Genomic DNA, 27,557 nt, shown 5'->3' with positions numbered 1-27,557 from the left:
ATGTTGCTGAACTTGAAATCTTCTCAGAGCTAACTAAACTGTGTCTACTTGAAATCTGACCAGAGTGCTACGTTAGATTTTGACAAAACAGCGGGAGTGGAGGGAAGTGACTCTTACTTGTATGATCCTAAGTTTTATTTTTCTTGTTCCTTTGGATACCAGGTGAGGAAAATAATCCTAAGAATACAACTTGCCTTTCTTGGAAAATTGCAACTGAGTTAAAAGTTACTGATGAATTGAGATTGTTTCAGTTCTTCTATAATCTGCACCACAGATAATATTCTCTTCAGTTAACTTAAGTTTTTTTCTGTTAATTTTATTCCTGCTGTGCAGTTATATTTTTGTACAAACTCACTTGCCTTGGTCGTGTATGTTATCCTGTATTCTATGTTAGAGGGGAACTTAAACCCATTCGAAACATTATCATGTTCAAAGCATTCTGCGCCCACAAGGTCCCTGATGAGATGAGATGCACTCTTCAATCCTCAATGAAACAAGTACAAAATTGGCACAGTTCTGTTTTTCTGGGAATATGGGGTTTAAAATGTGTGATTTTGAACGACCATAAATGCATTTTCAGAATGGGTTTTATGAAGGAGAAACAGCTTTGTCTCAAGGCGATGGAAAAAATATAATGTTACGGAGTGCAACAACAATAACAAATTACATTCAAACAGTACTGTAGCTTAGTGGTTAGAGCAGTCACCTTGCAAGCAAGAGGACCTGGGTTTGATTCCTGGGGTGAGTGAAACGTTGGGTAAGTTTCCTTGCTTCACACGGCTCTGTTTACCTAGCAGTAAGTAGGAACTGGTTTGTTAAGTGTTTGGCGGATTGCTTTTCCAGGGATTATAATCCCTTCAAAAATAATAATAATAATAATTTGGTCACTAAATCCACAACTGCTTGTGGGACACTGCTGTTCGCAATTGGCTGCCGCATTTTACCCACAAAACATAGTCAATTCACTTCACAGTATATTCTGTGAAACGCTTTGAGATGTCTAGAAGACGGGATAAGGCACTATATCAAATACAAGGATTATTATTATTATAAACAGGGCCTCCTTCCAGTAAATGGAAGTATGGTGCACTTCATTCAGATTCAATCTACTTGCGGAGCACAATTTGTGCTTGTCAGTGGGATTTCTAACCTCATTCCTGCCCACTGTAATACATTTTAGACTTGCAATGTTAGGATATGTGATCACTGTTTGCCTAAACGTCTTGAAGAATGAATTGGAATATGTCCTTGTTGCCGCCGATTGTACATGGTTTGTTAGAACAAGAAAATCCCAACAAGTCAATTGAGCATATTTTTTTCCATACTTTATAAACATAATCCTCTGCCAAGTTAACTATGCTGATTGCACTGAGAGACCGCTGAAAGCTGTAACAAAGTGTATGTCTGCTTAATGCCAGTGCGCTCTAGGAAGGATGACATCTCTGTGACAACCTTGTGAAATATAACTGTGCAGTGAGACTTTCTGCAAAAGGTTTAGCTACTTCAGGAGCAAAGTAACAACGTTATTTCATTATTAATGGGATAGAAGTCTCTGGAAAATGAGGTGCAATTACAGAGCCTAAGGTGACCATAAAGCATTTTGAGAATGAGTTGTATGAAGGAGAAGCAGCTTTGTGTCAAGGTAGTGGGGAAAACATAATGTTACAGGCTACAGAAACCAGAGTGAAACAACAACAAATTGCATTTACGTAGTGCCTTTCACTTCAGGAGGAATTCTCAAGGTAGTAGACACTTAAGGTTACAATGGTGCTCCTTTGTCAAAGCCATAAGGGACTTCAAAAAAGAGGCTTCAGATACAAAGCTCCTTTCGATGAAGGCACCGGACATAATCTGATGTACTACATATGTCCTTTAGCTATTAAAACATTGCTTTAATGCAAGGATTATTAATATTAAAGAAAATTACTTAGCAGCAGTTTGTGGAAAATGCAGTAACTGTAAACATTTTCCCCTATTTGTTTTGCTGTGGTCGCCAGAACCAACATCTAGTTCCAAGATGTTAAATTGAAATAAATCGTACCTCCACTTGATACACTGACGTATCTTCTGCAAAAACAAACAGCACAGGTTCAATTGCCAGAGCGGAGTTTGCATTAGTTTATGCATTCACCAAATTGAATTAAATAAATATTTAAGACTGGCTCAAAATTGCTTGAGTCAACTGTGTGCAAAAGGAGCCAGTAATGAATGTCAGCCCTGCCAGCTGGCTCTGCAAAGCTAAATAAATGTGATTATCTTCTGGGATCCATTATTAGTGCTCCAGCACTTGAGCAAAGAGGAACACGGAGTAAAATTAAACCATCTGAAAGTGCTGATCTTTGGTGTGTGCCCGGTCGTTGCTAAGTTGGGGTGATGCAGGTTAAATTTCTCCTGCCTCTGGGCTGAGGACGGGGAAAATAAGGAGCAGCTTGCTTTTCTGCTCCAGATCACAATCTTTTGCTGGGATATGCACGGTGTTGAGGCTCCCCATGGTTCATTGGTCTTGTTAACTCTCTGGGCTCATAGTAACTGTAGCTAATGAGGTTGGTGGCCCGCATCGGTGGATTGTTTTGTCGCAGAAGGAGAAAATTAGAGCCTCTCTTAATATCTTTAATTTTCAAGTTATGAAATCATTTCCTGTTATGATTGTGGTTTCAGTTTTTTTTATTTGATTGATCCGTACTTTGCACCAAAGCTTAGAATACTCAAAATCCACAGCAGGTCAGCCAGCACTGAAGAGTGAAAACAGGTTAATGTTTCATGCCGTTCCTTTCATCAGAAACATTAAGTTCTGATGAAGAATTCGGAGTGAAATAACCTCTTTCAGATACTGACAGAAAAGCTTGAAGTCAATGCCAGGCCATTTCTGTTTTATTCCACGGTTTGCACTAGTTGTAGAAATCACTTCCCTATAAACCCATGAATAAACGTGTAAGTTAGGCAGATGATTTGATGGTGCTTTTGCAGTGTTTTCACTCTTTACACAGTATGCCAATCAATGAGCATCACTGTAGGCCAACGCCTTGGGACGTCCTCCCGACGTGAAAGGCGCTATATAAATGTAATTTTGTTGTTGTTGTTGTTGCCAAAGTGTCCAATATTTCTTTATACAGAGATGATTGAATTGAAAGAAGATTAGCAGGAATGCCAGGAAACTGGACCCATTTTAAAGAGCTGCTTAATCCTGCAATTGGGAAACAGTAGGGCGTGTATTCTGGGAAGTTATCAAATGAGCTAAAAGGACTTCTTGGTGGGGCGGGTAGAGTGGGGACATCAAGCAAGCTGGTTTGAGGAGGTTATAGAGGTAGGCACGGAGCGACCGTGGAAGGATTTAAGGTGAGAACACATATCTTGAACTCAATCCGCTGAGGGATGGGGAGCAATTAGCCAAGTCACCTGTACTTATAGAGCAGCGTAAGAAAGTGGAATATATCCTGTATTCTTCATGACACACGTGGCATCTAAATTTACCATGAAGTCATGAAGCGTGAAATAGTCCTTATAAGCCTTTGTTGGAGTCAAGTGAAAACAGAAAGAAAGAATTTGGTCAGAAATGTAATAGATAAACAATTGTTTGAGCCACCAGCACTTTGTTACCCTACGTTACCCAATATAGCCTTGACATTTGTACCACTGTGAGTATCATTCCAGTATCTGTTTGTTTAAAAAAAATCATTTTAAATTTTCCCAATGGTCCTCCTTTCCAGGTTTAATTTGTAGTGTCTGACTGCTCTTTGTTCAGCTTGCTGCAAAGTGTGTGCACGTGTGTATGTGTGTATGTGGTTGCAGAAATGGTGGGCGTTCACTGATGTACCTTCTGTTTCTTTTCCAGCATCAAACTATTGGCAGTGCAAGATATTACTGACCGAGAAGCTTTGGAAAAGGTAGAGCTTTTGAAAAAATCTATTACTGATAAATGTATAAAGAATGTATTATCAAATCTGTGCAAAGTACAGGTACATTTATTGATTGCCAGTGAATGACAACACAAACATCCATGGTGTGGTTTATTTGGTGTCTTAAAAGTTTGGTCCAACCTTCTATTTGCTGAAGGCCGGATGCTCTGTTTGAGAAACATCTTCGGGCCACATAAGTAATATTTTTGTGTCTCCCTTCTATTAACATAACGTGTACGGTTTATGTAGGGAATGGGGGGGCCAGATGAACTGGAGGGAATGGGGGGTCAGATGAAATGAAGGGAGTGGGGTGGGGGCAAATGAAATCAGCCTGCGGGCTGCCAGTTGGACAATCCTGTAAAAACCATTGAGGTTTCACTCTTGTTTTCAGCTGTACCTGTCTGAGACTTACTGACCGCAAGCTGCTAATTATTTCAAGTGCTAGGAAGGGTTGGGAAGGTTGTAACGTGTAGAATGTGGTGGGCCTTTCTTCCTTCTCCCTAAGTTTATCTTAAGACACGTGAGATTTCCTGATTGCCCGGGACCTCTCCAGTTGTTTTTTGAGCTTCGCCAGTGGTTTTGGGGAGAGGACTAACCAATGTGCAGGACCTCCAGGTTGGCAGCTGGGTTTGGTGACGACGTGATGGTTGTCATTGTTGTGAGGACACATAACTCCACGGAGCCGTGGTCCAGCAGAAATAGAGTTGGTTCCAAGGTCAACCCTGAACCACAAGCAAAGTAGAAACTGTGCCTGGAACCTGCTGTCTCAGTTACCTTTTGCCATAGTAGGCGACGGGGACACTCCAGTTCTTTCAACCAGACAAGTGTCCTGTTGCCGAAATGTAACATCTATAGTTGTACAGCAGTTTTCATGCTACGGTTCCTTCCGTGTTCGTGCCAGTCGTAGCTTGCCAGTGCCTGGAACTGCCTGGAACTGATTGTGATAACTTTCAGTAGTTATGAGAGCTCAGTTGGTTTATTGATTACTAGGAAATGCTGTCTAAAGTTTTATTTCCCTGTTTCTCTGATCTCCTCATTCCCCACTCCACTACCCTCCCCCTCCGTTAGGCTACCTCAGACTTGCTGAATGGCCATGGTTTTAGATTCTATGCCCCCTAACCTCCAGGACTCCCTTGCTAGATATACCCCTCTCCCCTGCCTCATGTCCTCCGTCTTTATCTCTCTTAAAGTTCCACTGTAAAATATGTTTCCTCGACCGTGCTTGTGGTCACCTCTCCCTTTCCCCTTCCCTCGCTCACCGTCCAACCCTGTCATTGTAACGCACTGCAAGAATATATACTTGAAGGCTGCCGTGTAAATGCATATATAAAGTTGTTGTTTTGTACATACTGGATTTGCTGCAAAACTCTGAGCTCAAATAGCAAATATCTGGAAGAAGGTCTCAGCACATCATTCGAGTTAGTGTGTAAATATTCTAATTCCTGTTTCTTAACTACGAAATACGTGAAGAGACTGATTAAAAGCATGCAGTCTCCAAGAACCCATAGCGTTCTGTTTTCCCACCTGAAAGTGGAAGTTTGATGCATTTTAAGGCTGCTAAAAATTTCACTTCCTATATTCACCCACAAGTTGTTGTACTTTACAGTATATCCCAAGAAGTGCTTTGGGGCATCCTGATGCCGCTATACCAAATGCAAGGATTTTAATTTTTTTATTATAACTTCTGTCTTGTAGGTTCCCATCTTCACCCCTCCCTCCATGCCTTCAAAACCTGCCTTAATAGTAATAATAATAATCCGTGCATTATCACTTCATTGAGCCGTCTCAAAGTGTTTCACAGAATATACTGTAAAATGAATTGACTAATTTGTGGATGAAACGCAGCAGACCATTGCGCACAGCAGCGCCCCATAAACAGTCATGGATTGACGCCTCATTGATGTTGTACATTATACTGTAAGCTGGGACACTCACTAAGAAGCCTCATCAGAAAGCACACAGTTTCAGGTTCTGTTGATGGTGCCAGTGTTTCTTTGTGAGGATGGAGCAACGCATACACACACAGACAGATATGCATAGTAATGTATTGCAAGACTGCATTTTCTGTGACCCAAGTTAGAGCTCTGTGAGTAAAATCTCCTGAGACACCAACTTAGGGAGAGAGACAGAGATAGAAAAGAAGCAAACAGGATAAAAATACACATGTGGGGGAGGGGAGGAAGTAAGTTTGTATAACTACACTAAATTGCCATTTATTGAACTTGCTTTAGTTATTACACATTCAGGATTTCAAAATTACCCAATCCTTCGGGGACAGTTGTTAATTAACTAATGTTCCAGTGAAATGCAAAGTTACATTTCTATGCCATTGACTATTGATGTACTTAAGAGCTCAAAGAAATGAACTGTCATATGCATTTTTAAATTGCTGTTGATTGATGGCTTTTCCAAATGGAATCCAAAGTTTGCAAATCATTTGCACATGTTAAATATTTATTTGAACTTATATTCTTCATCTAAGCGAGACTTGGTTAGCATTTTAATACTGCTCTCATCCCAGTCTTGCAAAGTAATTGACTTATTGTTTAACCAATATGTGGATTTTTTTATTCAGCTGGGTGTCTGGCCCATGGAGACCCATCACCAATCTAAAACATGTCCATACCAAACTGAATAATAATAATCCTTGCATTTGATAGAGCACTTTATGTCATTGACACTTCTCAAAACACAGAATATACTGTAAAGTAAATTGAAGTAAATATTTTGTGGGTGAATAGTTGCAGTAAATTGGAAGATGTCTCATTATGCAATGTCAGGCAGAAGTGGAGCAACAAGCTTACATCCCCAGTGCACTTAGAAGGTTGGTTCTTCATATTTACATTTAGTAACAGTTTCAGGTAGAAGCTAACCATACACCCAGCTTGTTATTCCCTTTGATGTATTTATCTCTAAATTCAAAGCTCTGTATCCTTCTCAATGACGGGAACATGTCTAGTTCCTTTTTCAGACTCTTTCCAGCCCTGGTGGAGATAATTTGTTTCACATACCTAATTCTAATATCCCTCAAACCTTTCAGTTCTCAGGAACCTGTCTACTTCCTTTTTTAAACCCTTTGTTGTTCCTTAGTCAGCTACCCCTATACTGGTACATTATTCCACATATCTTGTGTCCTGTTACTTTATAGAAAACAATCTTTTGCATTTCTTATTCACTTTTGTATCTTTTATTTTGAGGAGGTCTGATGATTCATCTGATCTGAATCCAAATTTTCCCCACCCATTATAATCTTAAATTCCTCAATTGAATCTCTTCTTCCCACTATCCCGGTTGTCTGAAATGCTGCATACTGTCCAGTCAGTGCCTTGGAACGTCCTCCCTGCGTGAAAAGCGTTATACAAATGTAATGTTGTTGTTAGTCAATTGGTAGATCGCTTTCCGTGGGTAATAATCCCTTAAAAAAAATCTATAATAACTTAGTCACTCAATCCACGACTATTTGTGGGACACTGCTGTGCACAATTGGCAGCCGCGTTTTGCCCACAAAATATGGTCAATTCACTTTACAGTGTATTTTGTGAAGCGCTTTGAGACATCTTGAAGACACGATAAGGGTGTATCAAATACAAGTATTATTTTTATAGTTTACTCATTCTTTTATGAACTACTTCTCCTAAATCTCTTATGTCTTTGCGTCCCTATTCTAGAAATTTACAGTGCAGAAGGAAGCCATTGCTTCTGCATCTCAGAGCAAGCTGTGCTTTAAATCGCATTGCTCTTCTCTAACTTCATACCCCTTCAAGCCACCGTCCATAAGTGGAATTTAAAATATCTTCTAAAAAGGGTCTGGAAAAAAAATTCCTGGAGCAAAGAGTCTGTCGCTGTTGCCAGGTGTTGAGTGCCCAAGTCTCAAAAGATAACTGTAAACTAGATCCATGGTCAGTTATGCAAATATGCGGTTATTACAATGTTTCTCCTCAAGCTTAGATCTTCCAGGCTCAATCATCTGGGGGTAATGGCAATATGACCACACTGGACGCATATGGGCGCACCTTTGTTTACAGTATACAAGCAGCAATGAGTGCCGATCAAATCATGATATTCTGATACTAGACAACAAGGTATAGCCTTTTTAAGGTATAGCCTAGAAAATCAGAAGAATATTGCTTGCCTTCAAAAGTCTGTCCCCCATTCAAAGCTCGCCACCATCTCTGTGAAGGATGTTGAGACGTTACCCCAGTTGTGTGTGAGTGTCATTCCCTTCAGCCTCTCTGCTCCCACCCTCTGGAACTCCATTCCACAGTCCCTCCGCCTCGCTCCCTCCCTTGCCTCCTTCAAGACCTTCCTTTTTGACCGTGCCTTTGGTCACCTTCTTATCCCTCCCCATCAACTCTGGTACGGATCCCTGACTGTCCAGAGCCTTGATGAACCTTTATAAAACAATGGTTCAGCCTCAGCTGGAGTACTGTGTTCAGTTCTGGGCACCACACTTTAGGAAGGATGTCAAGGCATTGGGGAGAGTGCAAAGGAGATTTACCAGGATGGTACCAGGAATGAGGGACTTCAGTTATGAAGGGAGGTTAGAGAAGCTAGGATTATTCTCCTTGGAGCAGAGAAGGTTAAGAGGAGACTTAATAGAAGTTTTCAAAATTATGAGGGGATTCGATAGGGTGAACAAGGAGAAACTATTTCCACTGGCGGGTGGGTCAGTAACCTGAGGGCACTGATTTAAAATAGTTGTTAAAAGAAACAGAGGGGAGGTGAGGAGAATTTTTTTTCACGTAGCGATTCACGGCTGCTTGTGGGACGTTACTGTTCGGATCTGGAATGCATTGCCTGAAAGGGCGGTGGAAGCGGATTCGATAACAACTTTTAAGAGAGAAGTAGATAATTATTTGGGGAGGACAAGTTTGCAGGACTATGGGAGAGCGCGAGGGAGTAGGATTGATTTGGATAGCTCTTTTCAAAGAGCTGGGACAGACACGGTGAGCTGAATGGCCTCCTTCTGTGCTGTATAATTCTATGATTGGGACGTCATCCTGACGTGAAAGGCGCTATACAAATGTAATTCGTTGTTGTTTCTCTTTAGATATCTCTTTTTGCATCAGTCTCTTTCTTATATTCATATCATCTAAATACATTTATACGTTTAATTTTTCATTCATTTTTTTCTTCTGTGCCTATAGACTCATTACTTTGACCAGTGCTCTTTGTCAGCTCAGTTACGATGCTGAACAAGAGGTGAGCTTTCACATCGGACATATTGAATTGAGATTTAAGTGTTGAGGATTTAGTGGCCCGCTGGAGGAAGTGGTTATAGCTTTTCTATATTTATCCTGTTCAGATTATGTGAAAAGGGTTGAAGCATTGAAAAATCCATTCACGGTGTCACATCATCTAATCCACTGCAGATTTTCATTTGAAACCTGGTACCCATGTCTCTGAAGTTGCAACACATACTCTTTCAGTGGCACATTAATCTCTCATAATTTCCTATAGCTCTGACATCTCCACTGAAAGCCGACTGGAACTGATTGAGAAAAACAACATGCAGCATAAAACACGATTATCAATTCTACTGCTAACATTAGCTGTTTTGTAAAAAAAATGCTCTTTTAAAAGCAATGATTGTAACATTTACATGGTTCATATACACTTTTACTGCTGTTTTGAAATGAACGAAATGGCAAAAACTATGGAGGGATGTTTTGGGTCGTTAGTTTCGATTATAGTTTTGATTATTGCTTTATTTTTGGATATTTACACTGACAAGCTCTTGCTGTATTCCATTTCTGTTGGAACCAAATAATATTGAAAGTCACCAGGCAACACTTTGCACAATGTTAGTTACAAGAAACAGCAAAACAGGCTTTTTTTTATTTTTATCCTTTTCTTTAAAAAAAAGTATTATTTTTATCCATTTTGATTCACAGCATATCACAAACCCCATTCCCGTGGAGGTTCGGGAAGAGAAGCTGTAATGGCCGCCTTCTCCTCCACTCTGTTTTTGTCTGGGAAGCGATGAGACCCAGGTGTCAAGGTTGTGGTGAAACAGCAGGGCTGTGGTTCCAACCTGATTTCAAATCATAACGTAATTGCACACCAAAAGCTGTAAACTTTTTTAATGAAGACATTTAAGACCCCAGCTGGTCCGAAGCTGCGGGTGTGTCGTATAATTAAAACAATTGGTCCATTAACCATGTTTTGCTTGGTTCAGTGAATCTGGCCCATGTGTTACCACTGAGATGAATATTCATCCTCGATCTTTCTCTCTTCTCCCACTCCCCACTCCCACCACCCCCAGTAAAATGTATTACACTTGCAGTATTTATTTTTTCTTTAGATCTTGAAATGTTTGAATGGTGCAACTTAAATACACTAGATTTAAATCAAGGCCTTACTGCACTCTCCCAAAATAAGTTGGAGTGGTTTGTTCCTGTGGGCAGCAACAGGAACAGCTGTTCAATAAATACAAACTCTTGTTGTAGTAACAGAAGAGGGAGCATGTAACCAGGTTTACTGCTATATGAGTGGTCTTTTGAGGAAAAAGATGTATGTTATAGCTGCGGATCATTGTGCATCACCTTTACTGTTGAGTAGATAATGCAATAGTAATAATCCTTGCATTTAATATAGCACTTTATCATGTCTTCTAGATGTCTCAAAGCACTTCACAAAATATACTGTAAAGTGAATTAACTGTATATTTTCTGGGTGAAATACAGTTTAGCTTTGTTTCGCGCTATTCACTTTGGGAGGTCGTCTCAAAGTGCTTAAGTGGATGGATACCCGAGCTGGGGGTGGGAGGCGAGGCAGTGGGGAACAGAAAGTTAAGAAAAAACACGGTCAAAGAGGTTTTGAGACAGACCCGCAAAGAGGGGAAGGAGCGATCGAATCTGAGGGACTGCGGGATAGAGAATGGCTGAAAGTCTGCCTTGCGATGGTGGGGTGTGGGTAAGAGGGGGACATGAAGCAGGCTGCTTTCCCTGTGTAACAACTGAACGTAGGCCAAAATGCTGGCTGGCACTGCTTAATTTGTTGACCTTTACGTTACATCCAAATGCTCTCTCAGCAGTTAGGTTCTCACGACCAAAGATCATGCTGCGGTTCAGTCAGCACTGCTGAGCCTGGCAGGAATGGGAAGATTAAGCGGTCAGCCCAAAAGGTGAAGTGTCGAGGGTGGAATCGAATGACTCTATCCTGCCGAAAAAGGATAGGATGGTTGCCAGGGGCGTCTCGTTAGCTGAACACCCAGAAAGTTTGTAATTTGTGCAGGAGTAAAACAATTTTACCTTTTTTTTAAAAAAAAATGGATTTTATAATTCCGCTTCATAAATTTTAAATCACAGCAGTTTGGAGTACAGTGCTTTGGAATGTTAGTTTTCGTTGACTAATGTTAAAATGATAATCATTACATTTGACATAGTGCGTTGTCACATTGTTGAGAAGTCTCAAAGAGAAGGATTTGAATGATCTGTTGACTCCCAGAAGGACAGACTCTCTGGGCGTAATGGCCTGATGCTGTAACTAAATGTTGCTAAGTATTAGTGGCTCCTTTCATGATGTTAGTTGCAATAGAACTAAAATGATGCTACGGTATCTTATTACCGATGTTTTCCATCTGTGCCGTAGGCTGATCCCGATGGAATGTCCTTAAGTGAAAAGCAGCAGAAGCAGTGAAGCAATGATTCGCTGAACTTGTTGATAGCAGTGGTTTAGTCTTAATCCATCCATCTGGTTGGAATTATTGTTATGAAATGTTGATGCTGGCAATCGTGCTCTGTCCATCTAAGATATCGTTCGTGTTTTTTTCTCAATTATTTTCATGAGGAAGAGAAATCTATCATTGCACCGAGGCACTGGGGAATTGAATTGCATCCATTTAAGCTATGAGCAGAAATGCTCATGACTATCATGAATCTTCCCCTTCTTGTTCTTCCCCTTCACTACTGCAATGCCCCAATCCTACACTTCTGCTACGCTCAGTCGGCTTCTTTGTTGTCGCCTCCCTACCCGCTCCATTATTGGTGGGAGGACTGTCAGCCATTTTGCCCCCCCCGCCACTCACACACACATACACAAGTTTCCTCACTGCACGCGCCTTTGTTTACCAAGCAGTAAGTAGGAACCCATTTGATAATTGATTGGCAGTTCACTTTCTGGGACGTCCTCCCGACGTGAAAGGCACTATACAAATATAATTTTGTATTTTGTAATAATCCCTCAAAAGCAAATCCGGTCATTGAATCCACGACTGTTTGCGGGACAGTGCTGTGTGCAATTGGCTGCCGAGTTTCGCCCCAAAAATACAGTCAATCCATTTTACAGTATATTCTGTGAAGCGCTTTGAGACGTCTCAACGAAGTGGCTCTATTGTAGAAGAGGCCGGATAATTTTTTTGTGGACTGTGGAGGGAGTGATGTGAGATTGTGAATGGCCTTTTCTGTATCCACTTGTTATGTTTGTCAGAGTTGGAAAAGTTCGAAACAAAGGAGTAAATTGTTTCAGTGGAATTTTATCATCCTTATCATGATTCTGAAAACTCTGACATCCAGTTCCCAGTTCATGCTGTTTAGTGAAAACTATCAGCTGTTCATAGCAGATAACACTGTGTCTTTTTGATCTTCAAAGTAAAAATTGATTAATACTGCATGAGCTTTGGCGTCCGTGCTTACATGAAGATTCACCATTCTAGTATTAAAGTGCCAACATGGGTTTATATAGTGCTTTCTATGCAGGCTAAAACGTCTCAAAAGTACTTCATTGAAACAATAGAGGGAAGAGGGACTCAACAGGGAGGTGCAGAAATGAAGAATATTAATAATAGTAATCCTTGCATTTGATATAGCGCCTTATCAGGTCATCGAGACATCTCTAAAAAGCGCTTTACAGAATATACTGTAAAGTGAATTGACTGTATACTTTGTGGGCGAAATGCGGCAGCCAATTGCGTAAACAGAGGCGTGTGGCGTATGGAAACCTGCCCAACATTTCGCCTTGCCGGGACTCAAACCCAGGTCTCTCGCTTGCGAGGCAAGTGCTCTAACCACTGAGCTACAGTTAACTAGTTGAATGTTAACTAAAGGCATAGTGAAAGAAAGTTTTGAAGACGGTGAGAGAAAGAAGTTAATGGGATTTCAGGAGAGAGCAGGGGCTCAGAGTCTGAAGAGTCAGTCACAGGTGGTGGGATGAAGTGAGTGAGGAACGTTCGAGCAGTTGACCCGAGTGTATAACGTGTGTATCAGTAACCATATGCTATTTTCAGCAAGACCTCCGTAGCTGGGGGCAGCCAGTTAACCTTTTGCTTGCTGTTTCAGGACCGAGTTCACAAGTCTTAGCCACAGGCTAAATGGTGACCACAATCTGAAAACGTTTTGGTTTGACCTTCTTTCTCTAGTTGCCAGATTTTAATTTGCGAGGAGGTAGCGCACCTAAAAAGGAGATATCTTCACGCGCGCGAGTGCTGAGCATGCAGGCGTTATTGCACACGACTGTGTTTTGGGTGCGCTCCTGTTTGGAGCGTGCTGCCGTGTCTCAGATCAGCTCTAAAACGTGTAAATACACTGCAGGCTTTTCCCACGGAGGTTCTAATGTGTCTAATCAACGTGTTTACAAGCCAGGGGATAAGTTAACTTTCAGGGTTTACTGATCTTCATTAGCTGCTGCTGCTGCAGCAATAAAATGTTTACAGGGTTTGTAACTCGCCCTTCACCTGACAGCCAGAGAGAAAGGATTTATGTGCACATGACAGACTTAGTATGTGCAGCACGTTTGAGACATTCACTGCACGTGGTGCATAGCTACTGAACCTTATGTTGCCATATCTTAGACGCAAACTCGGTTGGACCTGTGTTTGGGTCTCTACGCAATTGTTTCTGTGATGTTAGGACTGGGGGAAGGGGGAGAAGCGCAGGCCAGGAGGTTTTCTAATGTGGAGATGGAAGAATATTGCAGAGTTTTTTGCTTGTTTAACTTTGATTTGGTGAAGTCTCTTAACAGGGGTCAGAGTGAGAGAGAAGTTCATGATGGGGTGGCTTTTGTTGAACGATGCAGGCGAGTGTGATGTTGTCCAGTGCAGTGTAGAGGATTTTCATCGATGTGCTGACTCGACCTAATCATTCTAAAAAAAAACTGCAGATGGTTATGTATTGCCAGCATAGAAGTAATCGTACTGAGGATGGTAAATATGTTCATGTGCACGTAAATGTACTGATGTGGTTAAAGAGTAAACCAGGCATGAACTATATGTGCAGTGCTTACACCCATTTAGATTCATTACAGGTGCTGCCTTCAGCACACTGAGGTACTGTATATACAATTTAGCATTTAGGAGGCCCAGGTTTGACAAATCCTTATAATCGACAGAAGTAATTTTGACTTACAGTCAAGGATCACTGTCTCCAGGCCCCTTTGCCAGGTACCCACAACGCATTTGTTCACTTGAGGATTTTTATGCTTCAGGATAACAAGGGATTACAAGTTAATTTGTCAATATGGTGTTTTTCTGTNAAAAAAAAACACACACACACTCTTTTAATTTTTTCCTGGTTGTGACGATGTGGGTTGTTAATTCTGGGGAATGGTTCCACAATTTCATTTTTAGCAACAAGTGTCTACATCAAATGCTGCCAGGCCATATTGCCACCTTTTGGGAAAGTGGGGTCAGGGGAAATGGATGAGTAGAGCTGATGGGATTGGGAACAGAGGCAGGCCATCACCTGTCTTTGACGTTACTGCGCTTCTTTTGTTCACGTTGGATGTTTACCCCTTACAACAACAGCAACAATGTCCTTCACACGGGACAGTGTTCCAGAGTGCTTGACAGTGGCGGAGTCTGACCCCCGAGCCAGGGGGAGAGGGAGCGGGGAGGTGACCGTAAGCATAATCAAAAAGGAAGGTGCATCACTATCATACGCTAAACGCTGACGTCAAGCTGCTTTGGACATATTTCACTGTCGCCTATCAGAGAGGAGGGAATTCAGTCCGCCCTACTCTGGTCTTGACTTCCAGATCTGAAAGCACCAGTGCGCAAGCCTACTGTGCCTCCCCCACCCACCCTGATATTCCTCAAAACTGTGCTTAGAATATATTTTAATAGACAGTTTTTCAAATTTCATCGCTGCCCTCCCCCCACCACCCTCCCCCCACCCACAAAAACACTGATTGTAGGCACGCCAGGGAGATGCGGGTTTCAACACGTCATTTGTTGAAATCCACGTCGTTCAGATCATCAGAAACCAGAGGACAAAGAAAGTTGTTTCATCCTTCAACTATCCAAAGTCCCAGTGCTGTCGTTCTCAGAAACATTGAACTGACTGGATAAGAGTGTTTGTTGAAGCCACTGTATTGTAACCGCTTGTTGCAGAAGAGACCTGAAAACTCACTTGGTGTGACCATGACTTGGAACTGCAGTCAGGTCAGATTGGAAATAAAACCAGTGCTGTTTTGTGTCTTGAGCCAACCTCTGCTCCCAATGTGTACTTCACCGCGGCTCTAGGTTGAATTTATATTTAACGAAAAGTCTGAACACAGACAAAAAAAAATGTTTCCACTTAAATCTTATGAACTTCTTGCAGCACGCTGGCTTTTGATCAATAAGAATCCTATAGCTGGAGGCTGTAACCTTTTACAGCAAAGTAATTGCAGCTCTCTGTCGGCATCTGTGACATATTTAGTAACACATCTTATCTAATGTAGGACCATCATGTTCCCTTCATTTAATTTCCAGGCTTTTGGATTTTTTTAAACTCAAAATTGGTTTGAAGGGAGTATAGTAAAACTCGCAAAATTCTGAACTGTATAAATCGTATAATCGCCTAATTCGTACATCTGCCTAAATCCTGTTGAATTTTCTATTATTTCTAAGTTTCGCATAACTCGTACGTTGCATATTTCATATGACTCATAAGTCATACAAAATGTATGGTCCCAACTGATACCACATATGTGAGGTTTTATTATTATAATATATTATAATCAATTTTATTATTATAATATTTTATAATAATAACAATCCTTGTATTTGATATAGTACCTTATCAAGTCTTCGAGGCGTCTCAAAGCGCTTAACAGAATACACTGTAAAATGAATTGACTGTATATTTTGTGGATGTATTTTGAAGTCTATTTAATGTGAAACGATCCTTTCTGTAAGGGTCACGTTTTAACCTTTTCACAATAATTAATCCAGAGGCCCTTTGACTGAGTCTGAATTTCTACTTTGCAGTTCTGTGTGGAAATGAATCAGCCGACTCTCCCTAATGTTCGTAGGTGGAAAGGTCCGAGGGGTTGGTGGAAATGTGCTGTGTCTGAGAAACCATCTGGACAGTTTCATAAGGTTGGAAACCAATTAAAATTTCACCTGAAATGCAAAACTCTGAAATGTTTTTGGAGAAAAAAAATGTTTACAGTGTTACAAGGTATTGTTTTCACATACAATGGAGTCATTTATCACTGCTGTGGCCGTCATGCTGGGCAGTAAATCCTGACTGAACACGACACTCGTCTGTCTCTATGTGTTTTGTACCAGCCGTCCCATGAAACGCACATTAAAGCTCCTCCGCTTGGCATTGTCCGTACTGCCTTAAGAAGTCTCCAACTCATTCACGTTGCCATTTTGTCACCGTAAAGCGGGTGAAGCTGCTTATCGGCCTTCCCAACACTTCCCTTCAGATCATTCAGAACTCTGCAGCTCGTGTCCTCTCCTGCACCAGGCTTCGTGAGCCTATCACCCCCACCCTCGCCCGGCTCCACTGACTCCCCAGAGGATAGTCACTCCCTTGCTCCTTCCTACCTCTGTGACTTGCTAACGCCATATTGAGCTGTCTGTCCCCTCCGCTTAGCAGGCTCCAGCCTGCTCCACGTTCCCCTGCCCGGCCAGCACCATACTCTTTGAGAGCTCCACCCTTTCAATCCCTTTGTGCATCTCTGATGCGGGATAAATCGCCCCTATCCTGCCCCACCCCCGTCCCCCTGCCAAAGAATGGTGTTCAACACCTCCAGAAGAAACTACCTCTTCTTCTATAGTGCAGTGTTTGCTGTGAGTAAATTGGCTTCAGAGTTCACCCTAAAAACACAGTCACTACACTTCACAGTTTATCCTGTGAAGCTTTTTGAGATACCTTCTCGATGTGAAAGGCACTATACCAAATGCAAGGAGTATTATTATTATTATGACCAACAAAGAATGAACTACTGCCTATATCCAGTTTTGGTGCCAGCAGTTTGTGCAAAAATGGCATAAAGAAGGTACTTTAGTTAATGAAACATCTTTGATGTTGAGTTGCTTGAATCACTCTTGCAATTGATTACTCCATGGGGAATTTCCTAAAATTATTTTCATGAGTTAATACTTTTCATCCCTTCATTAGAAGTTTGACAAGTTACCCCTTTTTCCTGTGGAGTCCTGTAACTCCTTGGGTTCGATTCCCGGCAGGGAGATATGTTGGGCAAGTTTCCTTACTCCACACGCCTCTTTACCTAGCAGTAAGTAGGAACCATTTGGTAGTCAATTGACAGATCGCTTTTCCGGGGGTAATAATTCCTTAAAAAAATAATAATTTGGTCATTCAATCCACAACTGTTTGTGGGACACTGCTGTGTGCAACTGGCTGCCGCATTTCGCCCAGAAAAAATACAGTCAATTCACTTTACAGTATGTTCTGTGAAGCGCTTTATTATTTTTCATTATTCTGATGTCATTATAAAATGGGTTGCATTCAGTGTTTGTTACCTGACTTGCTTTAATGCCTGTTTATTTTACCAATCTCTGGATTATTGAGGGTTTGCTGAACAAACGGCTTGTTTTTCCTTTGTCCTGAGAGAAAATGCATTGATCGCCATTTCAACATCTGTGACAGTTTATCGTCTTTATCGCTCTCAGGGTGTGGAGTACGCTGGTTACCTTTGGGACAGCAGCTCAGGGCTCGAGATGAAAACCACCATCCTCCTGGATAACGCACAAACCAATGGGAATGGGAAACTCCACCTCTCCAAGCCTTACCTTGCCCGTTTCAAAGTAAGCACTCGCTTTTGTTTCTGCCAGTTCAACATTAATCCTCCTGGAGGAGTTTATGTTCATTTATTAAGGAATAAATGTGAAGGGGAGAGCAAATGGATCAGGCCCTGAGAGACCTTCCATTGAATAGTGCTGGGATTTTTTTGTTTCACCATCATACTGTCATACAGTTTCTCTGTCTTTCACCCCCCACCTCACCTCACCATCACAGTTGCCATTAGCTAAATAACTACAGTAGAACCAGGAAGGTCAGGAGTAAGGTCACTGATGTTTTCACCTCCTGCTACTGTTAATTGGGTTACTTCAGTCTGGGAAAAGCAAAACAAAAGGTTTTGTGCTTGTGCTTAACAACAGTCCGGATGGAAATGGCTGTGAGTTTTAATCAGAAAACATAGGGCAACACTTACAGTACAACCACAGAACCAAGTTAGAAGAGGCACGAAGAACGGGCACTTAGGAGTGAGTATGACTGAGTGAGTCTCCTTCATTCGCCCACAAAATATACAGACAATTCACTTTACAATATATTCTGTGAAGCGCTATGAGACGTCTCGAAGGCGTGATAAGGCGTTATATCAAATGCAAGGATTATTATTATTATTGCACCTGTGTCTGTAAGATTTTTTTTAATCACTATCCTTGCGTCAGCCTGCCAGAAGCACTATTCAAAAAAAGAAGGCCAACAAGCCCCCAAATAAAAATGGACGTTCACTTCAGGGCTATTTGTGGGTCATTGCTGGGCCCAAAGTGGTTGCCGCATTTGTTTACAATTACACATTTGCTGCACTTTGCAGTGTGTCCTATGAAGGACGTGTTGGGGCAATCCTTCTGATGTGGAAGCGCTATGTCAAATGCGAGGACGATTATCTTATTATTAACCTCCTGATAGAGAAGCATATACTTATTTCAACAAGCTGCAGCATTCCACCGCAGGTGATTTCACTCTGACTTGTTTCTGTACTCAGATTGGAACAATTGAAGTAATGCTGGTCAATATTCACATGAAAGCTGCTGTTGCCCTGGGAGAGAACACAGTGAAACCTCATCCCGAGGGCCAGAAAACCTCCCTGTTTACAGATGTGCTGCAAGATACCCTGAAAGGTAAAGAACACACTTTCGATCTTTGGAGAACAGAATACCCTCCCTACCCACCCCCATCCACTACACACTGCATGCAACCCAAACCCCAAATTTCCACAAACGCAGGTCTACGTATCCCGCCCCTCCCCACTCTCAGCCCTTTCGCTAGACTTTGGAATGCTGAGGCTAAATGTGGTGTTCCCACTAAATGTGAGATCAGAAACTTAGTACAGATCAAGGTCCAAACTAAGACCGCTCTGTTCTTTATGATTCAGTATCACACTGTATCACATTCAAGCCGAAAACCCACTTTTTATTGAAGGTAATGTCCCCACCAGTCCTCACGGTGGATCCTTAATGCAAAATCAGAAATGCTGACAGGCAGATCACATTGCTGTTACGAATGAGAAAATGGCTTTGCATCAAACCAGAGCTACTCAAGTACCAGTTTTATCACAGAAGGAAAGCTCTGCATTTCCTCAACTTCCCAATGGAATCAGAGTTTCTAGTTCACTGGTGGCTCGGTGCTGCCAAATTGCCCCAAGTATGAATGCATGGGCTTTCTGCTCACACTTCTCCATATTGGTGGCAGAACCATGACAGAGTTGGGTTTCATTCTGATAACATCGCCTCGGTAAATGATGCTGTTCTCTGGACTGTATAAAATGATCACTTTGCTCATACTTTCATTTCAGGTGGGAAGGATATCATTATTTTGGGAGACTTCAGTCTGTCACCAGACTCCTGCGACATTGATCTCCTGCGGAAAGAGAAGTTTGTTCACTGTGTTCCAGCAAATACCTTCACAAACATTAGCACTAAGAACCCTCAGGGCTCAAAGTCTACAGATAATATCTGGATCAGTCGCTCACTGAAGAAGATGTACTCAGGTATGTACTGGACGGATCTTATCAGCACAGATTGGGTACGTGGGACAAGTGATTGCAATTTGGATTATTTTCCAATTAAAATAAACCATGTGATTCAAGGAACAGATGTCATGTGAATTCAATTAAGATGTTCCTGTGCACTTTCCATTGGTGCCATCTTGTGACATTAAAATCACACAGGATACAAGACGACAGCAAACATGCTGTGAGCCTGTCTGTTCTTTGGCAATGCTTATGCTGCTTGAGAATGGAATAATTGTATCCTCTCCAATGGGTGTCAGTTATTTTCCTCCTTTTCTCAGTGAATTAATCACCAACAAATACTGTTTTTTTTAAAAAAATATATGAAACCAGTCATCATAGTGTATCCTTAATACAAAATCAGAAACGCTTACAGCGAGACAATCAGCATCTGGAAGAGAAAAATACGTGAGCACTAATTTGGTTAGGTGCCGCTTCAGGTAGACACAGTGTCAAAGCATTTAGGTTTTTTTGTTATTTGTAAAATTATGGAACTTGACCACAGATTGAAATCTAAACTGAGATATTTGCAAACAAATGGATTTGTGGATAATTGTGATTTGTGGTTTGTGAGTATCAGATTGCCAATTGGGGATTCACAATTTGTTATCTGAAGTTGCACAGTTTGATAAACTTGCGGGTTTTGCACACAGCAGCATTTTTTGGGTGCTTTGCAAAACTCCAAACTGGTAAGTTCCTCAGTCTGTGTTGAGTGTGGAAAGGTAGAGGGACAGGATACACATTACCCCACATTACGAGTACGATCCTCACTCTCGTGTTCAAATCCCTGGCACATCCGACCTCTCCGACCTCCTCACTCCCCAATCCACCACCCGGTGCCTCCTCTCGACTCACCGGCCTCCTGCTCGTCCCTTGCACCCTCCGCCCCACCATCGGAGGTCACCCTATCAGCTACTACGCCCCAAAACTCTCGAACACTCAATCCCTCCACCTTGCCCCCTCCCTTTTTCAAGTCCCGCCTGAAAATCTTCCTCTTCAACCGTGCTTACGGCCACCTGCCCACCCTACCCCCACTCCTGCCACTATTAAGCGCTCTGAGACGCTACCCTTCGTGGAGGGTGCTATATAAGTGCAAGATGTTGTTGTTGTTGCTATAATGATATCCTTCCCAGTGTCCACTTTCAACAAAGATAGCTGTGCAACCACCTTGGTTTCCATCCCCAGCTCGGGTGCAAGCCAGGACTGTTAAGTGTCTTGGGACAATTACAGAGTAACAGGAATAGGCCATTCAGCCGCTCAAGCCTGTTCCACCATTCTATTAGATTCTCCCAACAGGATTGGTGCTACGTAAATTTGTATTGTAAGTTAGCATCACTGATTACTCCTGGTGTAAATGTGGTGCAAACCTTGTAAATTGTGATGGTGCGAAAAAAAACAAAGAGTAGTGTATCCACAACACAGTTTACCACTTTATGTAAAAGCTGCTCTCATACCATTTTCCACGTACTTTGAACTGTTTTTTTTTAATTGGTGCATTTGGGTAGTTTTAGCTGCTACTGTCATGTGATTCTCATTTCTCCACTCCCAGTTAATTTATTCTGCTCAGTTGTTTTTATTTGCTGCACAGGTTTCTTGTTTTTCCAGACTTGCCTTGATTGAGAATTCCATCTGTCATTTCCTTTGTATAATTACTGGATTGTTGTAAGGGTTTGTTTTTTGGTGGGTTAATTTTTCCCTGTCCCCCTTTAATCTCCGAGTTTGCTTCCCAGATTCAACAACGACAAATTACATTTGAATAGCGCCTTTCACATCAGGTGGACGTCCCAAGGCAATGGACAGTCAGGGATTTGGACCCGAGCAGGGGTTTGGGATCAGGAAGGGTGGAGGCCAGGGAGAATAGGGATAGGAGGATGAGAGGAACAGAGGCAGAGACGAAACCCCTGGTTGCGCTCCAACAGGGTTTTGAAGCTTCACTCTGCGTCCACAAGCATGACGCGCTATTACACGGATGGTTTCCTATTCATGGTCCTTTGGACTTTCCATGGCTTGCCTTTCTCAATGTTTTATTCTCTTCCCTTCCGCCCTATTCCAGGTCAGTGGGCCGTTGTTAGGGAAGGGCTGACTAATCCGTGGATTCCTGACAACTGGTCATGGGGTGGAGTGGCATCTGATCACTGTCCTGTCTGGGCAGAGTTCTATGTGGAAAAAGACTTGAACAGAAAAGGGCCATTTGGAAATGGCAATGGAGTGACTGTTGAACAAACAGAAGGAAGCACAAAGGATGAACGATGACGCACAACTCACTATTCCACACCGTGTTATTAGACTTTAATTACGAGCGAGAATTATTCATCATATCCTCAATGAAGCCTGTGAGTGACTGAATGTGAAAGAACCTAATCTGCCTTTTAACAATTAACCTTCGTCTGTGATTTAGTATTTACCTTCTGCTGCAAATGAGTATTTTTTTATATGAAAATAAATAAAAGAATATACCTAATAATAATTTAGAGGGAGGGGAAATGATTTTTTTTTAAAAATGGATGAAAAGACACTTTATGCTAAGTAACTTGGCGATGGATAGCAAACTAATGCATCCTGTTTAAACGAAAAGTAATTTTAAAAAAATGCAACAGAAAGGCATAAATATTCTATAGCCCCCAAAAATATTCTACAAAGTACTGCACTATTTTTGTTTGTTACCACTAACCTATACCTAGCTAGAGCACAGAAACTCCTGGCAAACGGTATTGGTCTGCTGAAGTGAAAGGTTGGACCTGTGTAACTAGCAAGCTGGAATAGCCGTGATGGGGAAGATCGTTTTACTCTGTAATTTTGTTTTGTTTGCACAGAACCGTAGTTGCCAAGTCTGGCATAGCAATATCATAAATTGAATATTGGATTTTATTTGTACTGAACTTGATGGTACTACAAAATATATATATATTATAAAACAAGAATGGCTACAGGAAGATTGCACATGTTCCCTGTAGGCAGTGTGCTATTGATGCTGATGTGGTGCTACATTTTGCTTACATGGTGGGAAGTAAAGGGAAGATTCTGAGTTACAAGACCCCTCTGATGGTGAAGCTGGCCTGTTGGCAGACAGTGAGAGTCCACAGACACTTGAGGGCTGACTGTCTACCGAGCCTGTGACTTGAGCACCAAAATGGTACCTTCTATGACTGTTACTACAAATATAACTGTAATATGAACTGTGTGACTCTAAATTGCACATTGAAATGAGCTAATAAATGTTGACAGCAAATGGGACCAAACTCTTCATGTGCTGTTTTGATTGTTGGACTATTAAACTATTTGTGCTACTGAAGATAGTGGCAGTATTTGACAAGCAGAGTACAGTAATAGCTTCCTTTTTTTTCTGTACAAACTGCAACATATTGTTGCCTAACATGCGTTGATCTTGGACAAACCATTTCATGTAGTTCAGCAATGTGGTAATGTGTTCTGGTTGTTTATTATAGGTCGATGCCTTGAATTTGCAGGGCTGGGTTACTCCAACCTCGTCATTGTTTAAGATGTTATGCAGAATGAGGAACTAGCATTAAGTAGCAACCTGGTTGTTAGTCGATTGCTGAACTGCTTTTCCAGGGGTAATAAATCCCTTTAAAAATAAATGCATAAATAAATGATTTGGTCATTCAATCCACGACTTCTTGGGACACAGCTGTGCATATTTGGATGTCACATTTTGCCCACAAAACATGTAGTCAATTTGCTTTACAGTAGATTCTGTGAAGCACTTTGAGACATCTCAATGATGTGATAAGGTGCTATATCAAATGCAAGGATTATTATTGTTAAACCTCCTATTCTGAGATCTGTATAAATGTTGAACTTTGGGAAAACCACCACATAACGAAATTAGGATCTTCCACCTTCAATCAGAGGAACCAACACATCTGTCAAACTGTTAGTTGCACTTTAAATGTTTGTGGCATTTATAACCAGATTTATTGTTCATGATGATGATAATTTGTACTTCTTCAAAGTACAGGAAATTATTTGTTGATTATTTTCCATGTTCAGCATTGATAATCTTTCAATCACTTTTAATAGGAGCTTCTATTTCAGGTTAATGAATTGATTTTTTTTATCCAATCAATAAATAAAGCAATAAAATTAATTTCCTTTATTAAATCTGACTGTAACCTGACAAGAGTATGATATTTGTTTATGCTTTTGATTTGTATTATACATTATATATTATGTGGTACACTCACAAGAGAAAAAAAATTATTTGTTAGGGTTTGCGGCAGTAAAATAGCTTCTTCACTGCATTCCTGCTATTGAAATTTACTCAGCCATAATATTGTATGAGTGTATTCACTGGGTGCCATTTGGAGAGTGTAAGAGTGGATGGTGAACAAACATGTTGCTGAAGGCACAGACTGAGTAAAGTTTCATGGGCATCATATTTGCCTAAATCGCCATTCTTCATCTGACATCTACATATTGGAGACTTTCCAAAAAGGTCACTGAAATTGCTGCTGAACTTTCCATCCGATGTCTAGGCACTGAGACATATTGCAATAATAATCCTTGCACTTAATATAGCACCCTATCACATTGTCAATATCTCAAAGTACTTCACTGGACTTTACTGCAAAGTGTGATGACCTGTAGTGCAATATTTGCAGGCAAATGAAACTGCTGATTTGCACGCAGCAAGGTCCCACAGTCATTGTGCTTTACACCAATTATCAATTATCTAAAAAGTGCTTCAAGATTAAGTGTTTTGACATTTATAGGCATGATATTAAATGTGAGGTTATTATTGGTAACGTTGCTTGAAGCTTCAACCCTCTGCATAAAGAAATATCTTCCTGGTATTTTTAACTGATTGGAAAGTCAGTAACCAGGGGATGCAAATATAAGATACAACAAGATTACATTTGTATAGTGCCTTTCATGTCGGGAGGATGTCCCAAGGCCCAGTGTACAGCTTTTCAGACCCGAGCTGGGGTCAGGGAGGGAGAAGGGAGAGGGAGGGGGGCTGACTGATGGCATGGTCGAAGAGAAGGGTCTTGAGGCAGACTTGAAGGAGGTTAAGGAGGGGGCGAGGCGGAGTGATTGGGGAATCGAATTCCAGAGGTTGGGGGCAGAGTGGCTGAAGGCTCCCGCCAATGGTGAGGTGGGTGGGTCAGGGGACGTGGAGCAGGCCAGAGCCGGCTGAGCGGAGGGATAGGGTGGGTTGGTAGGGGGTTAGAAGGTCGCAGAGGTAGGGTGGGGCGAGACCATGGAGGGCTTTGTAGGTGATGGCCAGGATCTTGAACTGGATCCTCTGAAGGTTAGGGAGCCAATGGAGTCAGGCAAGTGTGGGGGAGATGGGGTCACGAGTTTGGTCCAGGAGAGGACACGGGCTGCAGAGTTCTGGAATATCAGTTTCAGTGGCCTGAGGGATGAAGTAGTGGCAGAGTCGGGCGATGTTACGGAGGTGAGGGAAGGCAGAGCGGGTCATGGCTTGGATGTGGGGAAGAAAAGACAGTTGAGGGTCGAACAAGACACCCGGGCTCCTGACTGGCGGTGAGTTGAAGTGTGCAACCATGGAGGTTGATGCTACCAGAACCTGAGGTGCAGAGGCGCTGGTGTGAGCCAATCAGGAGGGCCTCAGTCTTGTTCACATTCAACTGTAGGAAATTTGCCCTCATCCAAGACTTGATGTCCGACAGACAGTCTGTCAGGACAGCAGTGGTCCTGGAGTTGAGGGTGGGGGCAGAAAGATAGAGTTGGGTATCATCCGCATACATATGGAAGTTGACACCATGTCTGCAGATGATGTCACCAAGGGGAGCATGTAGATATTAAAGAGCCCTAGGGGATGCCAGACTTGACAGTGCGGGGACTGGAGGAGGAACCTTTAGAGGCAACAAAGTGAAGATGGTGAGAGAGATAGGAATTGAACCAGGCAAGGGCAGGTCCGCGAAGATTAAGTAAAGAGGAGAGGCGGTGTATGAGGATGGAGTGGTCTACAGTGTCGAAGGTGCAGAGAATTCGAGGAGGACAAGGAAGCAGAGGGAACCCTGATCACACATGTTCAGAATGTCATTAGTCACTTTGACCAGGGCTGTTTCCGTGCTATGGGCAGCGCGGAAGCCGGATTGGAGGTGTTCAAAGAGGGAATGGCGAGAGAGAAAGGAGTGGAGCTGGGACGCAATGATCCGTTCCAGGACCTTAGAGCAGAATGGGAGGTTAGAGATGGAGCGGTAGCTGGAGAGGAGTGATGGGTCCAGGGAAGATTTTTTCAGGGTGGGGGTGAAAACAGCTGTCTTTAGGTGGGTGGGAACTAAACCGGTGGCCAAGGAGAGGTTGATGACATCGGACAAGAGAGGGGCCGGAAGGTGGAGCTGGGGCATGAGGAGAGAGATGGGGATGGGATCGAGGGAGCAGGTGGTGGGTTTAAGTTTACAAATGATGGCAGTGAGGGAGGAGGGAGCGATAGGGTCGAAGGGGAATGGGTGAGGGGTGGGTCATGTGGGAGAGGTGATGTGGGGGTGGTGGTGGATAGGACAGAGGTGGGGGAACGTATCGCTCGATTTTGGATTCAAAATGATAGATAGGGATCTAGAGTAGTATTTAGGAGGAACTACTTCACCAAATGCTGGTGAGATAGTGGAACTCACTGCCTGCAGTGATGGTTGAATCTGATAGTGTAGCTGCATCCATTGATGGTTGAATCAGATAGTGTTGATCTTCAGAATGTTGGAGATGAAAATAGAAGGGAGTAAAGTAATAATAATAATCCTTGCATTTGATATCACGACTTTGAGACGTCTCAAAGCGCTTCACAGAATATACTGTAAAGTGAACTGGCTGTATATTTTGTGGGTGAAACGCGGCAGCCAATTGCCTTGGATTTAAACACCGGCTTGGACTGGTTGGACCGAGTATTCTGTTTCTGTGCTGTATAATCTATGTAATGTGTCCTTGTACCTTGGCATATCTTATTGGATTGTTCTGGGTTTGTTTTCTCTCTAAGCATCTTGCAAACCTTTCTCGGACCCCTTTGATGTCTGTCTTTTTGAGGTTTAAGAGTCCTATAGTTCCTTTAACAAACAGAATCAATTCTGTTGCTTTCTCAGGAGGCCCAAGGATCAGTTGTGCTGGAAATAAATATTTTATTTGTATTTTGAGCTTTAATCATAAAAATGCATCAAAATGCATAAATCCAAAATATCATGACATTAAGAATTAAGCATTTTCATATTGTTTCAAATTCCACTCTATTCAATGTGAATATTTTTGATCCCCCCCCAGCCCCGCCACCCCAACCTTGGGCTCCCAGTTAGCTGTGAATAGTGCTTTGAGATGTTCTCCCGCTATGATAAATAAATTGTCGTTGAAACATAGCACATTATGAAATGCCACAAATTTCCAACAAAGAATGGCCATAATCAGTGAACACCCCAAAATTGCCACTATCTTAGTGCTTGGGATGTGGTCATATGGCTGATCCAATTACTTTAGGTTACAGAAACAACATTTAAGCTACTTCACTATGTATTAACTGAATTCAGTAATTGTCCTGTTTTTAGCAGAATTCACATGTTGATTGCCACAATCGAGAGCAGAGAAATTTTGAGTGCAAACCATTGGACTGATGCCAAGTTGAAACAAACTACATCAACATCTGATTTTCATTGTTCTTTACAGAAGAATTACCCCGTTTGTCTTTTGTTGCAGTATTTACTATTGAATGGAAATCTAGTA

General features: G+C 42.0%; 2 protein-coding genes across 2 annotated transcripts in view; one reads left to right on the top strand and one right to left on the bottom strand.

Moving 5' to 3' along the window:
* The window catches only part of LOC121849546 (endonuclease/exonuclease/phosphatase family domain-containing protein 1-like), a 42,695-nt gene extending 19,596 nt beyond the window's left edge, over positions 1-23,099 (top strand). Inside the window, 6 exon segments of the mRNA XM_042337183.1 lie at positions 3,833-3,884; positions 16,084-16,194; positions 17,740-17,874; positions 18,840-18,975; positions 19,650-19,844; positions 21,919-23,099. Of these exon segments, the coding sequence (XP_042193117.1) occupies positions 3,833-3,884; positions 16,084-16,194; positions 17,740-17,874; positions 18,840-18,975; positions 19,650-19,844; positions 21,919-22,118 (829 nt within the window). The 3' untranslated portion in view covers positions 22,119-23,099.
* Positions 1-27,557, bottom strand: part of LOC121849966 (acetyl-CoA acetyltransferase, cytosolic-like) — a 236,732-nt gene that overhangs the window by 72,656 nt on the left and 136,519 nt on the right. The gene's annotated exons all lie outside the window — the stretch shown is intronic.

The sequence above is a fragment of the Callorhinchus milii genome, unplaced genomic scaffold (genome assembly GCF_018977255.1).
Source record: "Callorhinchus milii isolate IMCB2004 unplaced genomic scaffold, IMCB_Cmil_1.0 Scaffold1, whole genome shotgun sequence".
Lineage (NCBI taxonomy): Eukaryota > Metazoa > Chordata > Chondrichthyes > Chimaeriformes > Callorhinchidae > Callorhinchus > Callorhinchus milii.
The sequence above is the reverse complement of the archived record's forward strand: the minus strand, read 5'-3'. Positions and strand labels throughout refer to the sequence as shown.